Source organism: Garra rufa, unplaced genomic scaffold (genome assembly GCF_049309525.1).
Source record: "Garra rufa unplaced genomic scaffold, GarRuf1.0 hap1_unplaced_049, whole genome shotgun sequence".
Taxonomy (NCBI): domain Eukaryota; kingdom Metazoa; phylum Chordata; class Actinopteri; order Cypriniformes; family Cyprinidae; genus Garra; species Garra rufa.
This window is the reverse complement of record NW_027394324.1, coordinates 45,727-67,715: the sequence shown is the minus strand read 5'-3', so window position 1 is coordinate 67,715 and position 21,989 is coordinate 45,727. Positions and strand designations below refer to the sequence as shown.

The 21,989-nt window shown below is 30.9% G+C and overlaps 1 protein-coding gene across 1 annotated transcript; it reads right to left on the bottom strand.

Annotated features, from left to right (window-relative positions):
- Positions 1-989: 989 nt before the first annotated feature.
- On the bottom strand, positions 990-20,655 carry LOC141315901 (S-arrestin-like). Its single transcript, XM_073832740.1, has 16 exons — positions 20,599-20,655; positions 15,461-15,516; positions 15,243-15,303; positions 13,196-13,240; positions 12,906-13,105; positions 12,741-12,800; positions 11,359-11,426; positions 9,187-9,322; positions 8,985-9,069; positions 8,834-8,906; positions 5,866-6,003; positions 3,634-3,711; positions 3,509-3,523; positions 3,373-3,425; positions 1,996-1,999; positions 990-1,500 (listed from the first exon to the last, which is right to left on the bottom strand). Exons 2-16 carry the CDS (start codon positions 15,506-15,508, stop codon positions 1,407-1,409), a joined length of 1,158 nt encoding a protein of 385 aa, XP_073688841.1. The 5' UTR covers positions 15,509-15,516; positions 20,599-20,655; the 3' UTR covers positions 990-1,406.
- Between the last annotated feature and the right edge of the window lie 1,334 nt (positions 20,656-21,989).

Sequence of the window (21,989 nt, the reverse complement as noted above, 5' to 3'; positions counted from 1 at the left end):
CTCTTATGGTGTTGGCTATATGGGTCCGGGGTAGAGCTGGTCCACCCATACAAATGTTATCCTGGGCTCTGTGAATTTTAACAATGACCCTGGAATAATATGACACAACACATGTTCATGCTCATGTTCTGTGTATTGATTACCCTTATATTTCCAATAAACTGTAAACTATTAACCCGCCTTCTTGTTTTTGATTGCCTTCCACTTCCACTTTCATCTGAACACATCAGATTAAGATGCACAAGGCATTACCTGAATAAAAGCCTTAGGAATTGTCAATGAGAAAAGCAGCCATTTTTGAATATTAATTGAATATTTAATTCAGCCATTTTTAAATAAATAAATAAATAAATAGCTGGCTTGCTTCTAGTGCGTCTACTTAGGCAGCATCCTAAAGTAGCATCCCTCATGTGACTTGGATTTGGATTTGGAATACTCCAATCAGCAACTCAATGTTGTTATTATTAAATAAAATGAAAACTATTAAAAATTTTCAAAAATAGTTTTGATAATAAAATAAATAAAAAATAAGAAAAATACTTGGCAACTGACAAGAAAATCGTTGAAGGTTTGTTGTAATAAGTTCTAAAGTACTAAAATATGTAAAAATGAAAAACTATAATAGCGCATAAACTATGCAATACTCAAATATTTATTATTGTTAATGCAACAAGAAATGCTCCTGCATTGATTATTAAAGGTAAACAGGTTTGAGTTTATCTCTGGTTTGCTGCCATAAGACGCTGTACACTAAAAATGTATAGAATTTAAATTTTATATAGTTATTAATTATATAATTTATTCATACATTTGAATGCATTTACGGTATTATATATTTAATTTTTTTTTATATAATTGTGAAATTGTAGTTTGCCAAGTAGGGTGGCCAAGAGAATCTTTATTTATTTCATATGTTACAGGCCTTTGAAAATGAAGGAATCATTAAAAATGATCAATCTTTTAGCACAAAGACCACGCAAACCCAGCTGTTTTGCCGTCACAAACAGTTTTATTTTAGTTCAATGCATTTACAGAGCAAATAACAACAGAACAAACGAATTTGCCCTAATTTACTATGCAATTTATCTATTTGTGACAGATCAAATGCATTATATAAGCAGTTTAGCTTTACTGAAAGCGCCAGAGATATGATTTCAGTATTCTAAAAATCATTTTAAACTAAGTTCACACTTTGAACAATGATTTTAGAAATTTTGGATCAATTGCAAAATGCAAATATTCATCATCTGTGATCGATTTATCTACAGTATATATAATTTTTTAGTGACTATAAGGAAACTGCAGCATAAATGGGGATTTAGTCGATTGTTTTTTTATCACCCAGCAACATGCATCCATAAATGCTTATGAATGTCACCTGTGAGCAATCTCCTCGGAGAAGGCTCTCAAGGCTCAGCCGGAGATTCGTCGTCGTCGCCGATGACTCCTTTCAGATACGAGCGTTTAAACTCCTCGAACACCAGGTCGGTTGTGTCTTCACTAAACACACAAAGAGACAAACAAGAAACCCAATCAACGGCGATAGAATCCCAAATGTGAAGATGAAGAGGAAACAGTAAATCAGAAAACAGGAACAAAGGTGTTTTATGTCAGTGACACATACCCCTGTTCTAATGTCAGAATACAGTTTCTATTGAACGCAAACAACAGATTTACTGAAAGAACGACGCTAAACTGGGGCTCCACACAAGAGACGGATCGCATTTAGATGGGACACCGATATCGTCGATCCTCGCGCTCTCAACTTTCCCTTCCCAGAGCCAACGCGGATCGTTTATCATCTCAAGAGTGTGTGCAATGTTGCAGATTAAAGACGGAGAAGTGAACACCACGAACACGTGGAATCAGAGACATGAAGACTCTATATGGAGGGTATTATATAACAGCACATATAGCTTAAGATCATAAGAACCCTACTGAATGTAGACCTAGATAATGGACAGTTTACAATGGAAAATTATAACTGTGGCTTACCTCTCTTTAGGACGAAGAGAACAGGGAGAAAATAAAGCAGATAACATTCAGTTATTATCAGATCAAGTCGAGTCACATTTATTTCTATAGTGCTTCATACAATACAGATTGACACAGCAGTTTTTCATTATCCACCTCGATTTAGTTCAATTTGTGTTCTTATCTGATCATATAAATTTATATATTATTATTGAATAAGTGACCCTGGGTTACAAAACGAGTCATAAGGGTCAGTTTTTTGAAATGAGATTTGTGCACCATCTGAAAGTTGAATAAATCAGCCTTACATTGATGTATGGTTTGTTAGGATAGGACAGTATTTGAAAATATCTAAGTACTGAAAAAAAATCACCTTTAAAGTTGTGCAAATGAAGTTCTTAGCAATGCATATTACTAATCAAAAATTAAGTTTTAATATATTTATGGTATCCTAATGATTTTTGGCATAAAAGATTTTTTTTTTTGACCCATACAGTGCATTTTTGGCTATTGCTACAAATATACCTGTGCTACTTAAATATTAGTTTTTTAAATTCCATTCAATGCTCTTTACAATTATATGACATCAGAAAATAATTGATTTATTAGTTTGTAAAAACACAAATCATGCATAGGGTAATGCATTTAATCAGTCTTATTATCATCAACTAAAATAAATCCATTAAATCCATCACTTAACTAAAACAAAATAAAATACAAATTTCAGCTAGTTACAAAGGCAGTTGATGCACTAAAATAACTAAAACTGAAATAAAAAAAAATAAAAAAAACTTTAAACAGAAAACATAAAAAGAAAAACAAATTAAAAATACTAATAAAAGCTATATTAATAAATTAACACTGGAACTTATATTGTAAGTTAATATGAGCACTTTTGCAATTTTCTTCTTCACAATTATTGATTTTTCTTTAGAAAAGTAGAAGTAAAGATCATGTTCTATGAAAATATTTTGTAAATTCTCTACCATTAATATATATCAAAACATTGCATTGCTAAGAACAACTTTGGAAAACTTTAAAGGCAATTTTCTCAGTATTTTGATGTTTTTGCACCCTCAGATTCTTGGCCAAATATAGTCCTATCCTAAAAACAAACATCAATGAAAAGCTTATTTATTCAGCTTTTAGATGATCTATAAATCTCAGTTGAAAAAAATTTACTTATTAACAATTTTCTCCATTTAATTTAATTTACAGAAGTCAGCATTGAAAGTGAAATCAAAACCTTTCATCAAAGTTGTCCTAAAACCAAAACCAATACCTGTTCTTGTCTTAGGACAACTCTGAGCTTTTTTGATCCACTTCAAATGTTGACTGTTTTTTAGAAACTGAGGGACTGTTCTGTGAAAATTAGATTTGGCAATGTGTTCAGCTCACCTGGATCAGGTTTGGGATGCATGAGTTTGAAGGGAACCTCCACAGCAACTTCACTGAAACACACACGATTACATACAAAATTACAAATGTACGCACTCACAAAGTCGAGACGACTTCACAAGGATTCAACACTCACCTGGAGCCAACCATGCTGTAAGACAGAAGAAATATAGCAATTAGCTTCTTTAATAACAACCAGATTAGTTTAGTTTGGTTAGCAAACGTATGAACCTTAACCCAAAACAGCTTGTGTTCACTCACCCGGCTGCGTTACACTTCACCACCACTCTATAAGCAACCAACATGCCCAGAATCTCCTTCAGAACTTCATCCTTTACACTGGAGAGAATATTAAAGGATTAGTTCAGACAAAAAAGAACATTTGCTGAAAATGTGTTCACAGTCAGGTCATCCAAGATGTAGATGAGTTTGTTTCTTCATCAGGTTTGGAGAAATGTAGCATTGCATCACTTGCTCACCAATGGATCCTCTGGAGTGAATGGGTGCCGTCAGAATGAGAGTCTAAACAGCTGATAAAAAGTAATCCACACCACTCCAGTCCATCAGTTAACATCTTAGGAAGACAAAAGCTGTGTGTTTGTAAGAAACAAATCCATCATTAAGACATTTTTAACTCTAAACGTTGCTTCTGGCTAAAAGAGGATATCCATGAACACTTCTTCCATTGGAAAAAAAGTGGTCTGGTCTGAATCAGAAGAGAAATCTGCACAGATCAAGCAGTTAAAAACAGCTCTAAACAAATATGTGCCTGGATTCTGATGTGAGAGACAAGAGGAGATGGACTTTTTCCACTGGAGGAAGCGTTATTATGGATTAGGGCTGTATTTTAGCTGTTAAAAACATCTTAACGGAGGATTTGTTTCTTACAGATACACAGCTTTTGGCTTCTCAGGATGTTAATCGAAGGACTGGAGTGGTGTGGGTTATTTGTGGATTATTGTGATGATTTTATCAGCTGTATGCACTGCAAAAAATGCTTTTCTTACTTAGATTTTTTGTCCGGTTTCCAGCCAAAATTTCTACAACTTCTTAAATTAAAAAGGATTTTCTAGACAAGCTAAAACTGTTGTTTTGTTGTCAGAAAAAAAAGTCTAAATTAAGTGAGTTTTTGCTTAAAACAAGCAAAATAATCTGGCAGTGGGGTAAGAAAAATAATCCTGTTTTCTGCTTGAAATAAGAAGAATAATTTTACTTACCCCACTGGCAGATTATTTTGCTTGTTCTAAGCAAAAATCACTCAATTTTGACTTGTTTTTACTTAAAACAAGACAATAATTTTTAATTGTCTGGAAAATCCTTCCTGATTTAAGAATTTTTAGATATTTTGGCTGGAAACAAGACAAAAATCTAAGTAGGAAAAGCATTTTTTTTGCAATGTTGTATTTTAGCCAGAAACAACTGTTTGAAGGTTAAAACTTCTTAAAAATATATCTTAATGGTAGATTTGTTTCTTACAAATACACATCTTTTGGCTTCTCAAGATGTTAATTGAAACACTGGAGTGGTGTGGATTACTTGGGGATTGTTGTGATTTTTTATCAGCTGTTTGCACTGCAAAAAGTGCTTTTATTACTTAGATTTTTTGTCTTGTTTCCAGCCATCTTAAACTTTTTAAATAAAGAAGGATTTTTTTAGACAAGCTAAAATTGCTGTTTTGTTTTCAGAAAAAAAAACAAGCTTAAAACAAACAAAATAATCTGGCAATGGGGTAAGAAAAATAATCCTGTTTTCTGCTTGAAATATGTCTCATTGTAAGCAAAAATCACTTAATTTTGACTTGTTTTTAATGAAAACAAGACAATAATTTTTACTTGTCTAGAAAATCCTTCCTGATTTAAGAATTTTTAGATATTTTGATTGGAAACAAGATAAAAATCTAAGTAAGAAAAGCATTTTTTCAGTGTGGACTCTAATTCTGACGGCACCCATTCACTCCATTGGTGATCCATTGGTGAGCAAGTGATGTAATGACACATTTCTTCAAATCTGATGAAGAAACAAACTCAGCTACATCTTGGATGGCCTGAGATGAGCACATTTCTGCAAATAGAAAAACTATTCCTTTAAGACACCCTGGACCACAAAACCAGTCAATAAGGGTCACTTTTTTTGGTAAAAATCTAGAATCTGAGGGTGCAAAATAAAATTTAAATACTGAGAAAATTTTCCAAATGAAGTTCTTAGCAATGCAAAAATTAAGTTGACACATTTACGGTAGGAAGTGTACAAAATATCTTCATGGAGCATGATCTTTATTTAATATCCTAATGATTTTCGGCATAAAAGAAAAATGGTCAATTTTGACCCATACATTGCTAAAAATATACCAGTGCTACTTAAGATTGGTTTTGTGTTCCAGAGTCACAATTACAATGAAACAACAAAATAATGAATTAAAAATGAAGTAGAATGACTAAAGAAGTATTTTCTTGTAGACATACTCCAATTTGAAAAATCATGTTCTGCACTCACATGCTGGAGGAGGCCAGGTTAGTGTCCTCATGCTTTAGTTTTCCATCCAGAGCCAGTCCGAGTCTATCATGGATATTGTCCAGTAGAGGACAGAGGGTGTAAACCTTCTTCAGACTCGTACAAGACGGCACAGTGTCCCTGTGACATCATAAATAGAACACAAATGCTGGATTAACGATACATAAATGTAACATTCTGACAGTGACATCCCCAAATGTTACATTTGAACCCAGTGATCATTTTAAGACAACATAAAAAGCTTTAAACTCTTTATAATCCTATATTAGAAGCAGTGTTGGGGAAAGTTACTTTTAAAATTAATGCATTACAATATTGAGTTAATCCTTAAAAAATAACTGATTATGTTACTTAGTTACTTTTTATGGAAAGTAATGCGTTACGTTACTTTTGTGTTACTTTTGAAATCTGGGCAGGGCTTGCTTGTTTTTAATATAAAAAGTTCTATTTTTGTCAAATGTAAAAGCCTTTTCACACCAAAATCCTTAGACTTAGAGAAAAATAAATTCACGTCTGTACAATAGACCGCAGTACAAAAAAATTCAACTCATCGGCAATAAAAAGGAAAACAAATGTGAGATTATCTTGAGTCATTTTTGCTTATTAGTACGGATGAATGGGATCATCGAAGATCGGCAGCAAATACATTGGTTAATAAAATGGGATTAAATACATAAAGGACATTTGTACTATTTAACATATTTAATTATTGCAGGTTTTTATTCATTTTGATGACAACTGCATCTGCTTTTTTAGCGGGTGAGATGAATTAATGCATGTTCACATTTATTCTAGAACTAAAGTAACATCTTACTCCTGATTTCTCTCAACATGGGGACAGGAGAGCTTTAAATCAATCAATGGGGGGGAAAAGTAACTGGTGTTACTTATTTGAAAAAGTAACTCGGATATTTTCTTGTCAATTAAAAAGTAATGCGCTACTTTACTGGTTACTTGGAAAAAGTAATATTATTACGTTACTTGTAACACTGATTACAAGTCAAAATAACAGCATCATTCCAATATGCGACCCTGTTTATTCTGAAAGCTGAATAAATACGCTTTCCAATGATACAATAGAACAATATTTGGCTGAGATACAACTATTTGAAAATCTGGAATCTGAGGGTGCAAAAAAAATCTAAATTTAAAAGGGATCAAGTTCTTAGCAATGCATATTACTAATCAAAAGTAAGTTCTGATGCATTTACGGTGAGAAATTTACAAAATATCTTCATGGACATGATCTTTACTTAATATTTTAATGATTTTTGGCATAAAAGAAAAATTTATCATTTTGACCCATTCAATGTATTTTTGGCTATTGCTACAAATATATCCATGCTATAGTCATCCAGAGTCACATTTACCTCATTTGGAGCAGAATCTAAAATCTCAGAATACACTGAGACAAACTCAGTGGAGCAAATGAAACCATCAACGAACAAAAAAAAAAAAAAACTCCACTTATTGTGTTCCCCCAACTTTCTCGAAGAGGAAGAAAATGCATTACAGCTGTTACAGGAAAGAAAGACGTCAGATTTACAGTCACTCCCTTAGAAAATTTATTAGACATCCTATCGTGGCAAATTTGACCTTTTTTGGTAATTAAATGCCAGGGTAATATTACACAGTAATATGTTTGGTGTATGGTGATACATAATATGGTAAGTATTGTGATTCACACTACCGTTTGGGGTCAGGAAGATTTTTTTTATGTCTTTGAAAGAAGTATCATATACTTGACCAAAAATACAGTAAAAACTGCAATACTGTGAAATATTATTACAATTTTAAATCACTATTTTCTATGTGAATATTAAGTAAAATGTCACATGATCCTTCAGAAATCATTCTAATATGCTGATTTGCTACTCAAGAAACATTTATGATTATTATCAATGTTGAAAACAGTTGTGCTCCCAAATGTGTTTGTGGAAGCTGTGATGCATTTCTTTCATTTTTTGGGATTCGTCGATGAATAGAAACTTCAAAAGAACAGCATTTATTTAAAATCGAAATCTTTTGTTACATTATAATTGCCTTTACTGTCACTTTTAAACTTTCATACATTTTGAAAATGTATAAATATTCCATTTAAAATACAGTCATAGTTCATAGTTAAAATCATAGTTAAAATCCTCATAGTTATAACGTATTATACGTCTCATATCTTGCCATGTTACACATGCCACTTTACTTAAAGCACTTATAGGTAACAAAAATAATAATATTTCTTAAAGAGCCATAAGATCAGGTATCAGGTCAGATGAATGTGTAATATGATCAGTTTCAATTATTTAGATCGTAGCCTTTAGATAGCTTTTGATAAGTAATTCTACAATTGCATGTCAGTAAGCAGTAATTATTATTAGTAGTATGCAAAATATATCCTAACACTGTATTGTGATGGTTCCCCAAAAGACAAACTGATTATAAGTAACTTTGCAAGTAAGCCTAACCTTAACCTAAGTCTACTAATACTCTAAGGAGTGTTAGTTGACATGTAAACTTGCTTATAGTCAATAGACTAAGAGGACCATCAAAATAAAATGTACAATAACGCAAAAAATAAATGTAACATGATACAGTCCATTATAAATGAAGTAGATTTAATATACTGTCCATTGTGTGTTATAAATAATCATAATCTTAAAGCTAAACCTCAAATACTCAAGTATTATAATGTATTATAAATGTTGTTATAATTATTCATGAGCTGATATAACATATTATAAGGTTTCTATAATGCATTATGCATTGATTATAATGCCTTAGAAATACCATTATAATGTTTTATAACTAGAAAAAGTGTTACCGAAACAACCTTACATTCAAGAATTTTTAAAATGTATATTTAATTTTTATGCAAGCTCATTTATTATGTCATAAGATCATGTGACATCACAGGCTCCGCCTCTAAGTATAATAATGGCGTGTTTGTACTCACGTGGTTTCCTCATAGGCCACAGTTTTGACGTACTTGTCATTAGAGTAAAGCACCACATTAGTGATCTGCTCCACTGTCAGAGAAACAGAGAAAACACTCAGTAACACTGAAAACACGCGCATCAGTTTTAAAGCAAAAAGTGTTTTCGTACCCGAGATCGACAAGTCCTTCACGTTCCTGTTGGAGCTGTTGTCGACATCAACGCTGATGTTGATCTCCTCTCCATGGTAATATGTCTGAAAATTCAACAGTCACGGGTTTAATGAATTTATTCATGTTTATCTATGGATTGAATGTTTATTTATGGATGCACTTGTCAAAAATTGCATCCATTCTGAGGAAAGACTTCTCACCTCTTTCTCCAGAGTGACCCGCATGTGCAGCGGTTTATCAGACATGATGAATTCGCAGGTGGTTTCGGCCGTTGGAGCCGCCTCGCTTGTGTCTGGAGCGTACTGGATCTTTCTGATGGCCAACCGGACTGAGCTCCTGCAGAAAGACAGAGATGGAGTGCATTGTGCAAACAGCTGGAGTCTGGATCTTGTGATTTTGGTTTCAGGGCTCAAAATATGAGGTTACAAATGTGCCAAAAAAAAAAAAAAAAAAAGAGTTGACTGCTTTGGGCTTTGTACTACACATTTGTCTTTGTCTACAGTCATTGCCTACTTGTTCAGGTAAATCTGAATTTGTTGATGTGCATGTAGTCTGTTGACGTTGTCTTAATCTGTCGCCCTGCCATCTATTTCTCTGTTGTTTTTCCTTTTGGTCATCTTTACTGCACTGTAAAAAGTTTTCACCAGTTTCAACTTAAAAACTCATTTTATTGTAATGACTTAAAAATGACTTGTAGTTTTTAAGTTGATTCAACTTAAAATTTTAAGGCAGCTGCTAAACTTAAGTTTTTAAGTTGAATCAGGTGAAAACTTTTTACAGTGTGTCATCTTATTCTGTCGTCCTAATGTTGTGTTGTTCTGTCATCTTTAAAGGATTAGTTCACTTTCAGAACAAAAATGTACAGATAATCACCCCCTTGTCATCCGAGACGTTCATATCTTTCTTTCCTCAGTCGTAAAGAAATTATGTTTTTATGAGGAAAACATTTCAGGATTTCTCTCTTTATAATGGATATGGATGGTGCCCCGAAGTTTGAACTTCCGAAATGCAGTTTAAATGCAGCTTCAAAAGGCTCTAAACGATCCCAGTCGAGGAGAAGGGTCTTATCTAGTGAAAACCAATTGACAATTTATATACTTTTTAACCTCAAATGCTCATCTTGTCTCATCTCTGCACAGCACATGCAAAGTCTGTGTGATTCGGGTCAATGCAGTTAGGGTACGTCTAAAAACTCCCATCTCGTTTTCTTCCCTAACTTCAAAATCGCCTTAGATCGCTGCAAAAGTACTGACATAGTGTTTAAAAAGTGAACATACAAAAGAAACTCAAACTCCCTTTACAAAAAAAAAAAAAAGAGGTAAAAACAGCATAAGACGATTTTGACATTGAAGACATAAACAAGATGGGAGTTTTTAGACGTCCCCTAACTGCATTGACCCGGATTCTACTGACTACATATTCACTGCGCAGAGACCAGACTAGACCAGCATTTGAGGTTAAAAAGTATATAAATTGTCAATTTGTGTAGAAAATAACCGATCGTTTCGCTAGATAAGACCCTTCCTCCTCGACTGGCATCGTTTAGAGTGCATTTCAGAAGTTCAAACTTCGGGTGCCATCCATATCCATTATAAGAGAGAAATCCTGAAATGTTTTCCTCAAAAAAACATAATTTCTTTACGACTGAGGAAAGAAAGACATTAGCATCTTGGATGACAAGGGGGTGAGTACATTATCTGTGCATTTTTGTTAAGAAAGTGAACTAATCCTTTAAGTGCGGTAAAGTTAGTTTTAGATTTGTTATTTGCTGCATAATCGACTAGGCTGTTTCAGGGATCATCTGCAAATTTACCTCACAGTACAAAACTTAGTCCAATAATTCATTCAAATTAATGTTTACAGGACATAGTTAATGCCTAGTGGGCAAACTGAATAAATACATTTTGCCAATGTCTCGCCTTAGACAATACTTCCAATTTCTCTCTTACTGTCCGTACAGTACACAAATATTTCCATGAAAAAAATGTAAAAAGCTAAAAGTTTTTTTTTTCATGTTACAAAGTTTGTAGTACTTTCCTAGATTTTGCCAATATAAGTTAAATGATACATAAATACTTCCTTTTCATTTAAAACTTTTGACATCTGACTTGTTCTTGAGACTATATATATAATTTGAAGAAATCTTAATTTTGTGGGGGGAAAAAAACAGTTTGCATTGATATTTTTAAATTCTGTGTAATATTAGCCATTTTTGTAACAAATCAGCAATTTTTCCCCCCACGACGCGGGACTTTGTGATGCAGTTTATATTTTGCAATGACCTGGTCTGGGCCTTGAAGTGTCTTTTACTGGTCTGATTTTGTTCTTTTATGGGGTTGTATGTTGTTCTGTGTGCTTGTGACACTTCTCACCTCTTCTGGGCTTTTTCATCTTGATTTTCTGCACAAAATGCCTTCACTTCAAACTCCACTGCACAATGCTGCACAAACAAACATTTGTGCTTCAGTGAATCACGAATACATTTTAAACCAGGGTTATTACAGTTAACTAAAACTAAAAGCAGAAATCTGAGGGTGCAAAAAAATCAAAATACTGAGAAAATCACCTTTAAAGTTGTCCAAATTAAGTTCTTAACAATGCATATTACTAATCAAATTACATTTTGATATATTTACAGTAGTAATTTTACAAAAACTCTTCATGGAATATGATCTTTAGTTAATTTCCTAATGATTTTTGGCATAAAAGAAAAATCAATAATTTTGACCCATGCAATGTATTTTTGGCTATTGCTACAAATATACCCCAGCGACTTAAGACTGGTTTTGTGGTCCAGGGTCACATATTTGAAAAAAAAAAAAACTCTACCTGAAATTGTTTTTTAAATATATAAATAAATAAACTAAAATTTTACTATAATAAACTTAAATTAAAATGACAACGGATAGATATATAAAATATTATATATGCAATAAATAACTAAATCTAAATTTTATATAAAAAATATAAAATGACAAAATTATGGAACAGAATTACTAAAACTTTAACTACAATTAAAAAAATTAAAACAAACCAATATTTAAAAAAAACTTTACCTGAAAAAAAAAAAAATCTAAATATATAAATAAATAAACTAAACTAAAATTACAACAGATAAAAATATTAAATATTATATACGCAATTAATAACTAAATTAAATTTAAAGAAAAATATATAATTACAAAAATCATGGAACAGAATTACTAAAACTTAAAAAAAAGAAAAAAAAAGCAATATTTAAAAAAAACTTTACCTGGAAAAAAAAAAAAAAAATCTAAATAAATAAACTTAACTAAAATAACAACAGATAAAAATATTAAATATTATATACGCAATTAATAACTAAATTAAATTTAAAGAAAAATATATAATTACAAAAATCATGGAACAGAATTACTAAAACTTTAACTAAAATTGAAAAAAAAAAAAACAATATTTAAAAAACACTTTAACTGGAAAAAGAAAATCTAAAAAAAAATCTAAATAAATAAACTTAACTAAAATTACTACGGATAAAAATATAAAATATTATATATGCAATAAATAGCTAAATCTAAATATATAAATACACATAACTAAAATTACAATGGATAAAAATATAAAATATTATATATGCAATAAATAACTAAATCTAAATTTAAAGAAAAAATTACAAAATCCTGGAACAGAATTGCTAAAACTTTAACTGCAATTTACATTTAAATAAATAAAATGTAAAAAAAAAAAAAAGAATGTTTATGGTTATAATATTAACCTTTCCTACGTCCGTCGGCCCAGGCTGCAGACACACTGAACATGGCAGGTTATCTGGAAACTAAGAGAAAACATGCATTTTTAGAAATCACAACACTCAAAGTAAAAGTTTTGTAAAACTGCTGTGCTGTTTTCATGAATAAAAGTGACCCAGACTGATTTTCACCTCAAAGAAAAAGGGATATGCATTGTCTCCGAGTTTGCGCAAGATCTTCTCCTGTACTTTGGTGTGAACACTGCGTTCTTTGTCCTGCAGAGGAGGATAGACCTGTCGAGTACACAGGAAGATATCCCTGCGAAACGCTATTCCCAGCACATCCATATCATCCCGACCGTATCGGAACGTACAGGAGAGCATGACGTAGACTAGAGGAGACAAATGCACAGGCTTTAATTCATAGACACAGGTGTGATATGCAGCTCAGCACTGCCATCTTCTGCAAACGTCTGTCTCACCTTTCTTCCCTTTCACCAGCTCAGGGTCGATCAGCACAACGCCATCTGACACACAAGACAAATAGACCATCAGTATGATTGTTTAGATTGATTTAATGTTATAAAGTCTACTGCACAATGCAAATGAAGGCCTCCAAATGATCAAACTAATGAAACTAATTTTTTTAGAACCTGTGATTCTTTTTTCAGGATTCTTGATGAATAAAAGCTTAAAAATACCAGAATCTATTCAAAATGTAAAACTTTTCTAATATAAGTCTTTGCTATCACTTTTAATCAATTTAACACAGCCTGGGTGAATAAAAGTACTAATTTCTTTGAAATTAATAAATGTGCTTACTTTAAATGTACATTTAGGTGCTTGTTTATATTGTTACAAAAGATTTCTATTTTAAATAAAGCATTCTTTTCAACTTTTTCTTTGTTAAAAACTATATACAAAGTAATAAACAGATCCATAAATTACAAAATCATGGAACAGAATTACTAAAACTTTAACTAAAATTTAATTTAAATAAATAAAACAAAAAATAAAAACAAACAATATTAGAAAAATAAATTACCTGAAAAAAAAAAAAATATATATATATATAAATAAACGTAACTAATATTACAACACATAAAAATATTAAATATTATATGTGCAATAAATTACTGAATCTAAATTTAAAGCAAAAAATATATAAAATGACAAAATCATGGAACAATACTAAAACATTAACTAAAATTTAAATTTAAATAAATTCAATTTAACAAAATAAAAATATATATATTTGAAAAAAACTTTCCCTAAAAAAACTAAATATATAAATAAATAAAATTACAACGGATAAAAATATTAAATATTATATATGCAATAAATAACTAAATCTATACATAAAGAAAAAATATAAAATGACAAAATCATGGAACAGAATTACTAAAACTTTAACTAAAATTAAAATTTAAATAAATTCAAATTTAAAAAATAACAAATATATATATTTGAAAAAAACTTTCCCTAAAAAAACTAAATATATAAATAAATAAAATTACAACGGATAAAAATATTAAATATTATATATGCAATAAATAACTAAATCTATATATAAAGAAAAAATATGAAATGACAAAATCATGGAACAGAATTACTAAAACTTTAACTAAAATTAAAATTTAAATAAATTCAATTTAAAAAATAACAAATATATATATTTGAAAAAAACTTTACCTAAAAAAAAACTAAATATATAAATAAATCTAATTACAACGGATAAAAATATTAAATATTATACATGCAATAAATAACTAAATCTATATTTAAAGAAAAAATATAAAATGACAAAATCATGGAACAGAATTACTAAAACTTTACCTAAATTAAAATTTAAAGAAATAAAATGTAAATAAAAAATTAAAAAACAATATTTGAAAAAACTTTACCTGAAAAAAAAAAAAATCTAAATGTATAAATAAATAAACGTAACATATAATATATATATAATATATATATATATAAATAATCTAAATTTAAAGAAAAAATATAAAATGACAAAATCATGGAACAGAATTACTAAAACTTTACCTAAAATTATACTAATCCTAATAATACTAACTATACAAATACTAAAATCCCCAAAAAATTTAATAACAATAAAAAAAAAATAAATAAATAAAAAAAGTAAAAAATTGATGCTGAAAATGTAGCTTTGTATCACAGGAATAAATTATTATTAAATTTAAAATATATTCACATAAAAAAACAGTTATTTTTAATTAAAATAATATTTCACAATATTACACCGTTTTCTGTATTTCTAATCAAATAAATGCAGCTCTAATGAGCATAAAAAAATCTTTAAAAACCATAAAAATTTTTACTGATCCCAAACATTTGAGCAGGCAGTTTATGTTGTATCATCATGTGACCACGTTAATATCGAGACAGTTTTGCTATCTCAGTACCATGATATTGATAATATTGTTGCATCCCTAATATTATGCATTATTATTATTAAAGACTGGTTGTGAATGCACACTGAGAGCCGTGATTAGCTGTTTAACTCACCAACAGGATCAACAAAATCACAGTGATCCACGAAATCCCGCTTCCCCATGTACACGCCCACCTGTGACATCACACACGGTTAACCAATCACTGATGAGCAACACAACTTGCACCATGTACACAACAAAAATCATTGGAAAAAAACAGAAGGATCAAAGGATACAATGAAACAAAAATATGGATGAAAAACTAAACTAAATGGACGGACAGATACTCACAGATTTGTCTCTGGAGAGTTTCTTGTAGATGACGTGTTTGGGACTCATTCTGACAGCTAATGCAGAAATAAATCAGGAATTACTTATCTTTTCTGCATTTGGCAGATCTAAAGTGACTTTTATTTTATTCAAGATTGCAGATTGCATTTATTGACTGAATTTATCCATTTTTGTTTTATTTTATTTAATTTTCTCTTTATTATGTAAAGATGGAGGCTTTAATTGTATTTAATGATAGCCAAGCCGGGACCCTAAGGTAGCTGGGGATTAGTTTGGGTTGGGTTTGTTAACAGAGTAAAATGTTGATTCTGTACAGAGTTGTATTCTGTCTTCTATTCTAAAATTTGCCTGAGAATCAATAAGTTTTTTTTCTGAAATATGCATTTGATTAGTTCTTCTTTTTTTTTTCTGGGATTCGAACCTATGACCTACTGTTTGAGCCTCAGGAAGGCTATGTATATTGGATTAATCCACTTTTAAAATAAAAATTTCCTGATAAATTACTCACCACCACTTCGTCCAAGATGTTCATGTATTTTGTTTCTTTAGTCGCAAAGAAATTATGTTTTTTGAGGAAAACATTCCAGGATTTTTCTCCATATAGTGGATTTTAGTGGTGCTCAATGGATTGAAGGTTAAAAATGCAGTTTCAAAGGGCTCTAAATGATCCCAGCCGAGGAAGAAGAGTCTTATCCAGTGTTGTTTTTGACAACCATCTTAGATTTAGTCTTAGTCTTCGTCTTTTGGACTAAAATGCTTATTAGTTTTAGTCACATTTTAGTCACTTCTATATGTGATAGTTTTAGTCCAATTTTAGTCGACGAAAAGTCATAAAGGTTTTAGTCTAGTTTTAGTCAAAAAAAGGGGGAAAAGTAGTCTTTTAACAAATTAATGTAGGTCAGTAAGTATTTTGCTGTTGGGTAGTGTCACTAATAGAGTATTTAATGCTAAAACGCCTTGCCATAGCGGCAGATACTTCTTAGGTTTTAATTGGCATGCACAATAAGCAGAAATGTCATGCATTTTAAACGTCTGACGGACCACCCACTAACATTTTTGTCTATTCTCGTCTCGCCAACGAAAACTCACACACGTCTCGTCATGTTTTAGTCATCAACGAGCCATTTTTATCTCGTCATCGTCTCGTTATCGTCATGAAAAAAAGTTGCGTCAACGAAATGATTTTGACATCGTCATCGTTGACGAAAACAACACTGGTCTTATCTAACAAAATGATGGGTTATTTTCCAAAAAAAAAAAAAAAAAAATTACAACTTATATACTTTTAACCTCAAATGCTCATCTTATCTAGCTCGGATGGGTAAATACCATATTCATAAATGTAAATGGCAAAATAAAAATCCATCCCTAATGGTTTTTAAAAAAAAACTCCAGTGATAACATTTATTCTTTATGTGAAGATGTCTCAAAATATTTGTCATTGTATCTTGCTAAGCATCCATGAAACTTTCTTTTAAGAATATATGAAGATTGAGGACAATATATGTGAACAACTTTGACTTGCCTTATGGACTGAAGTGTCTTTGCTTACTTTATTTATTTATTTATTCATTTATTTTTCTCTTTCTTTAGTGAAATTTGTTCCGTGTTTAACTATGTTCTGCACAGGAGTCTCTCAACGAGAGATTTTGTAAAAATTGTGTTTTGTATATGTATGTGTTTAAAAAAAAAAAAAAAAAAAAAATCGTATCTAGCTCGGCAAGATGAGCATTTGAGATTAAAAAGTATATAAGTTGTAAATGTTTTTAGAAAAGAACCGATCGTTTCGCTAGATAAGACTCTTCTTCCTCGGCTGGGATCGTTTAGATCATTTCAAACTCGGGGGCACCATAGAAGTCCATTATATGGAGAGAAATCCTGAAATGTGTTCCTTTAAAAAACATAATTCCTTTACGACTGAAGAAAGAAAGACATGAACATCTTGGATGACAAGGGGGTGACTACATTATCTGTGCATTTTTGTTCTGAAAGTGAACTACTCCTTTAATAATGTATTATTAGTAAATGTTAAAATCAACATTAAGATGCAGATATTGTAAAAAGGAAATTCCAAGACTTTCAACGACTACTTTTTTGATTTCAACTTAAGGACGTCAAACTTCTTACTTATCAAACAATGTCTTATCTTTACAATTTTAAATAAAGATATATAAAAATTAGGGCCGGGACTTTAACGCGTTAATTTAGATTAATTAATTACACAAAAATAACGCGTTAAATTTTTTTAACGCATTTTAATCGCACTGAGTTTTGCACCGCGGAACGTTTCTCACTGGATGAGATTCCGCGGACCGATTATACTGGAGCACAAACTAGCGTTCAGACAAGCCAAAGAACTTATACCAAAGAAGCTGCGTCCGTCCTAAATAGTATTGTATGACCCAAATCGTAGTATGTTTAAAAAGTATTCCAAAGATTCCCGGATGGTCTACTACTTAACGATCAATGCACACTCTTAACTGTTAATATTGCCCGCAACACACTGCGCCATGAACGAGGATTCGATTAGAACTACAAACACGCATAAAAAGTGTTAAAAAACTACAAACATGGAGGATATACGCGACCAACGGACAGGTAGAGAAAGGGGTTTGAGTGATAAATAATCAGTGTGATAAAAACTACTTTTTAAATGTTATCCGCGTTATATTCCATGTGCAGCAACATTAATAATGATAGGTTTGGTCATTAACGTTTAAATGCATAATTAAACAAACACAAGAGCAGAGTTCTCGGCATGAAAGACTCGTTAAAGAACGTGCCTCTTGCTACACTTAATGGCAATATTGCACTGGTCTGTTGGACTTGGTTGAACAAAAATAAACAATATTTTGTTGCTTAAGCTTATGTATTCAGTCATTATTCAATGGTATACTAAAAATCCATGTAAAAATCTTAATTCTCACTGTTCTTAGGTCAAATATTTACATGCGATTAAAATGCGATTAATTTCGATTAATTAATTACAAAGCCTATAATTAATTAGATTACATTTTTTAATCGAGTCCCGGCCCTAATAAAAATATACTAATAAGACAAAAATAAAGTGAAACCACTGTTACGTTTCTTGCGAAATTTGTATGTGTACACTTTCATTCTTTTTTCTACGTTTTGTTTTTATAACTGTACTGCTTTAATTGTTTGATGTTCTCTACTGTTTAAGAAAAAAAAATTAAAATAAAGATTCTCGAAACTGCTCCAAAATCCTGATCTGAATTAAATGATTCGCAAACCTGCTCTGAAGTCCCGATCCCAGCTGAGGAATAAGGGTCTTATCTAGCAAAACAATTGTCCATTTTCCTAAAAAAAGTATAATGGTCACACTTTATAGTAGATGGCCTTAATTATTATGGACTCACATCAAAAAATAAGTCCAATGTACTTAATGTGTTCACATTGCATTGCAAAACACTTTTGCTTCTATTAAGGTGGGATATGTGTAAGGTTAGGGACAGCTTTGGTGGTAAGGGTAGGTGTCAACATGCTCTTTCTTTTATATATATACACATATGGGCGGTGTTATGCTAATTTACTCACCCCTTGAAGTGGACCAGTGGGGCGTGTATGAACGAGCCATTTTAGGGAGGCGTGGCTGAGTCTTAACTTTTATAATAAATATCTCTTTGGGTTTGAGACTTTAATCCTATCTATGCACAAACAGCTTATAAAACTCCAAAGACAAAGGAAAACAAGAAACTGCGACATGTGATCTCTTTAACCAGTAGAAAACAATTAAGGAAGAGAGACAAGATGAGCATTTGAGGTTAAAAAGTGCATAAATTGTCATTTTTATTTTAGAAAATAACCAATCGTTTCACTAGATATGACCCTTATTCCTCAGCTGTGATTGTTTAGTCTTTTGAAGCTGCTCTGAAACTGCATTTTTAACCTATAATCCACCATTAAAGTCCACAATCCTGGAATGTTTTCCTCAAAAAACAATTTCTTTGCAACTGAAGAAAGAAAGACATGAAAATCTTGGATGACAAGGGGGTGAGTAATTTATCAGGAGATTTTTTTATTTTGAAAGTGGAGTAATTCTTTAATACTCATTATCAGCAGTTGATTTTCTAAAAATTGTAAGCATAATATTATGAGAAGCAAATTTGTATCTGTAATCATACAGACGCTCATCAGCAGTTTCAGATCTGAGCCGATGACTCACTTCACTAATCTAGTGTATCACCTCTACAAACACAATGACATCTATCTATCTATCTATCTATCTATCTATCACCAGTTATTATATTAAGGCGAGACACTGCAGGTGAATAGGGTAAAAATATTAACTAATAGTTATAACCTTACTAACTCAGTTTATTGATTACATTGAAAATTGCAAACACTTTTTGTATTACAACGTTTCTAAAATGTTCGGTTTAAATATGCAAATGAGGCATTATTTAATGAAATATGCACTCATTTGCATACATTTCTAGTTCAAAAATCTAAACACTGGATGAAGTCAGTTTAAAAATTCCTGTTGACTTTATTTGACATATTAGAGTCAAAATGGTTTACAGAGGGAATTTTGGGTCTCATTTTATCACACCCTAATTCAGAAAAAAAACCTAGAACAGAAAGGAAACACTCTGTTTTTTTTTTTTACCATTTTTTGGGGAATGAAATGTTGTATATAATCAGGCAAATCATATTTGTACAAATCCCTCTGTAAAAACCTTCAGGATATAAACAGGATTAAAACGGTAAAGTTTGGTGTGTGTAAGTGCTACTGAAGTGGAGATTTATGGCTCAGTGGAAGAGAAAAAATCATTTTGAGAAAACAGCCTTTAAAAATATGGATTGTAATTGAAATCTATTAACACAAATAGATAAAGTGCTATAAAAGAAATGCTTAAAAGTGTCTTTAGGATGTTTTTATTCCACTAGTCTGAAAAAAAAAAAAACACTTTACGAAAAACCCAAAATCCCAAATTTGACAGGTGCATGGAAAACAGCGTTTTTGCCTGCAATGGCTCCCCTTAATATCTATTATAAGTACTAGATTATCACCACATTATTACTGTATCTTTTTTGAGATTTCTAATGTACTAATTAATAGTAATAAATGAAATAAATAGATGTAAATGTGATGTGGTGGTGCTGCAGTAACTCACCTGTCTGTGTTCAGATGCTGTTAATGTTGTTTGTTGAGTTAAAGTGTGAGAGGACGCTGGGTTTCAGGGCTGGTATTTGTAAGCGGTGACTCCGCCCACCGATAACCGTTCGTTCCCGTCAGCGAGATTAGAGTCTCTGGCTTGCAGGAGGAATGAAGATGCACAACTAATCCAATCACACGCGTATAAAGACACTGACAAACATGCATGCACCAATATCAACAACAAGAAAACATATTTAGAATAACCACCTTATACAGATTATGTGGGATGTGACAACTGAAAGAGGTTTCTTAAGAGGTGAGAGGTCAGTTAGGATCATACGAACAACAACGAGCTGGTTCTCAGTGTGGATTCCAACCGTATACCTTAGTTTACAAGACTAGCTCAACTATAAATAACAGCTCGTTCTTCATTTATTCAACCTCATGGCATTCAAACTTCCTGTGAAATACGAAAGGAGATGTTTAGCAGAATGTTACAGCTTCTGTTTGTCAGGCTTCTGAACAGCGTATTACAAATAGCCCATACGAGTCCATACAATATTTTTATTTAATTTAATTTTTAAAAATTATTTTTATTTTATAATATTAATAATTTTAACTTATTTTAAAATAATAAAAATAAAACAAATTCTAAAATTAATTTAAAATAATCATAATATAATAGCCAAAAATACATTGTATGGGTCATTGATTTTTCTTTTATGCCAAGAATCATTAGGATATTAAGTAAAGATCATGGTCCATGAAGATATCGTGTAAATTTCCTATCGTAAATATATAAAATGTAATTTTGGATTAGTAATATGCATTACTAAGAACTTAATTTGGACAATTTTAAATGCTAATTTCTCAATATTTGCACCCTCAGATCAATTTTTTTTTAAATAGTTTTATCTCAGCCAAATATTGTCCTACTCTAACAAATACATCAATGGAAAACTTGTTTATTTAGCTTTATTTAAATGCATAAAAAAAAAAAGTTTATATATATATATATATATATATATATATATATAACAATTTTATTAATATATTATATAATCATTGTTTTTATTTTCATTTTACAATAACAACAATAAATTAAACAAAATAAAATAAATTGTTATATAAATTGTTAAAATAATATATTTTATTAATGTATTAGTAAATGTTAAAATAAAAAAAAATGCTTAAGGTACTTCTTACAGGGTTCTTGCAGATACTGTAAAATGAAATTCTGACTTGACTTTAAGTACTACTTTTTGATTTTCAAGGACTTCAAAATAAGATTTGACTTATCAAAAAATGTCTTATCTTTCAAATTCTAAAAAAGATAAATATAAATATACAAATAAGGCAAACAAAGTGAAGCACAAGGAAAGCATTACTAAAGTATTACAAAGTATA

What these genes read in the sequence shown, in the direction of transcription:
- LOC141315901 (XM_073832740.1), bottom strand. Translation starts at nt 15,508, where the DNA reads ATGAGTCCCAAACACGTCATCTACAAGAAACTCTCCAGAGACAAATCT. An exon ending in AACTCTCCAGAGACAAATCT is followed by an intron (nt 15,304 to 15,460) that starts GTGAGTATCTGT and finishes GTGATGTCACAG; the next exon opens with GTGGGCGTGTACATGGGGAA. An exon ending in GATGAAAAAGCCCAGAAGAG is followed by an intron (nt 9,323 to 11,358) that starts GTGAGAAGTGTC and finishes GTCTTTCTGCAG; the next exon opens with GAGCTCAGTCCGGTTGGCCA.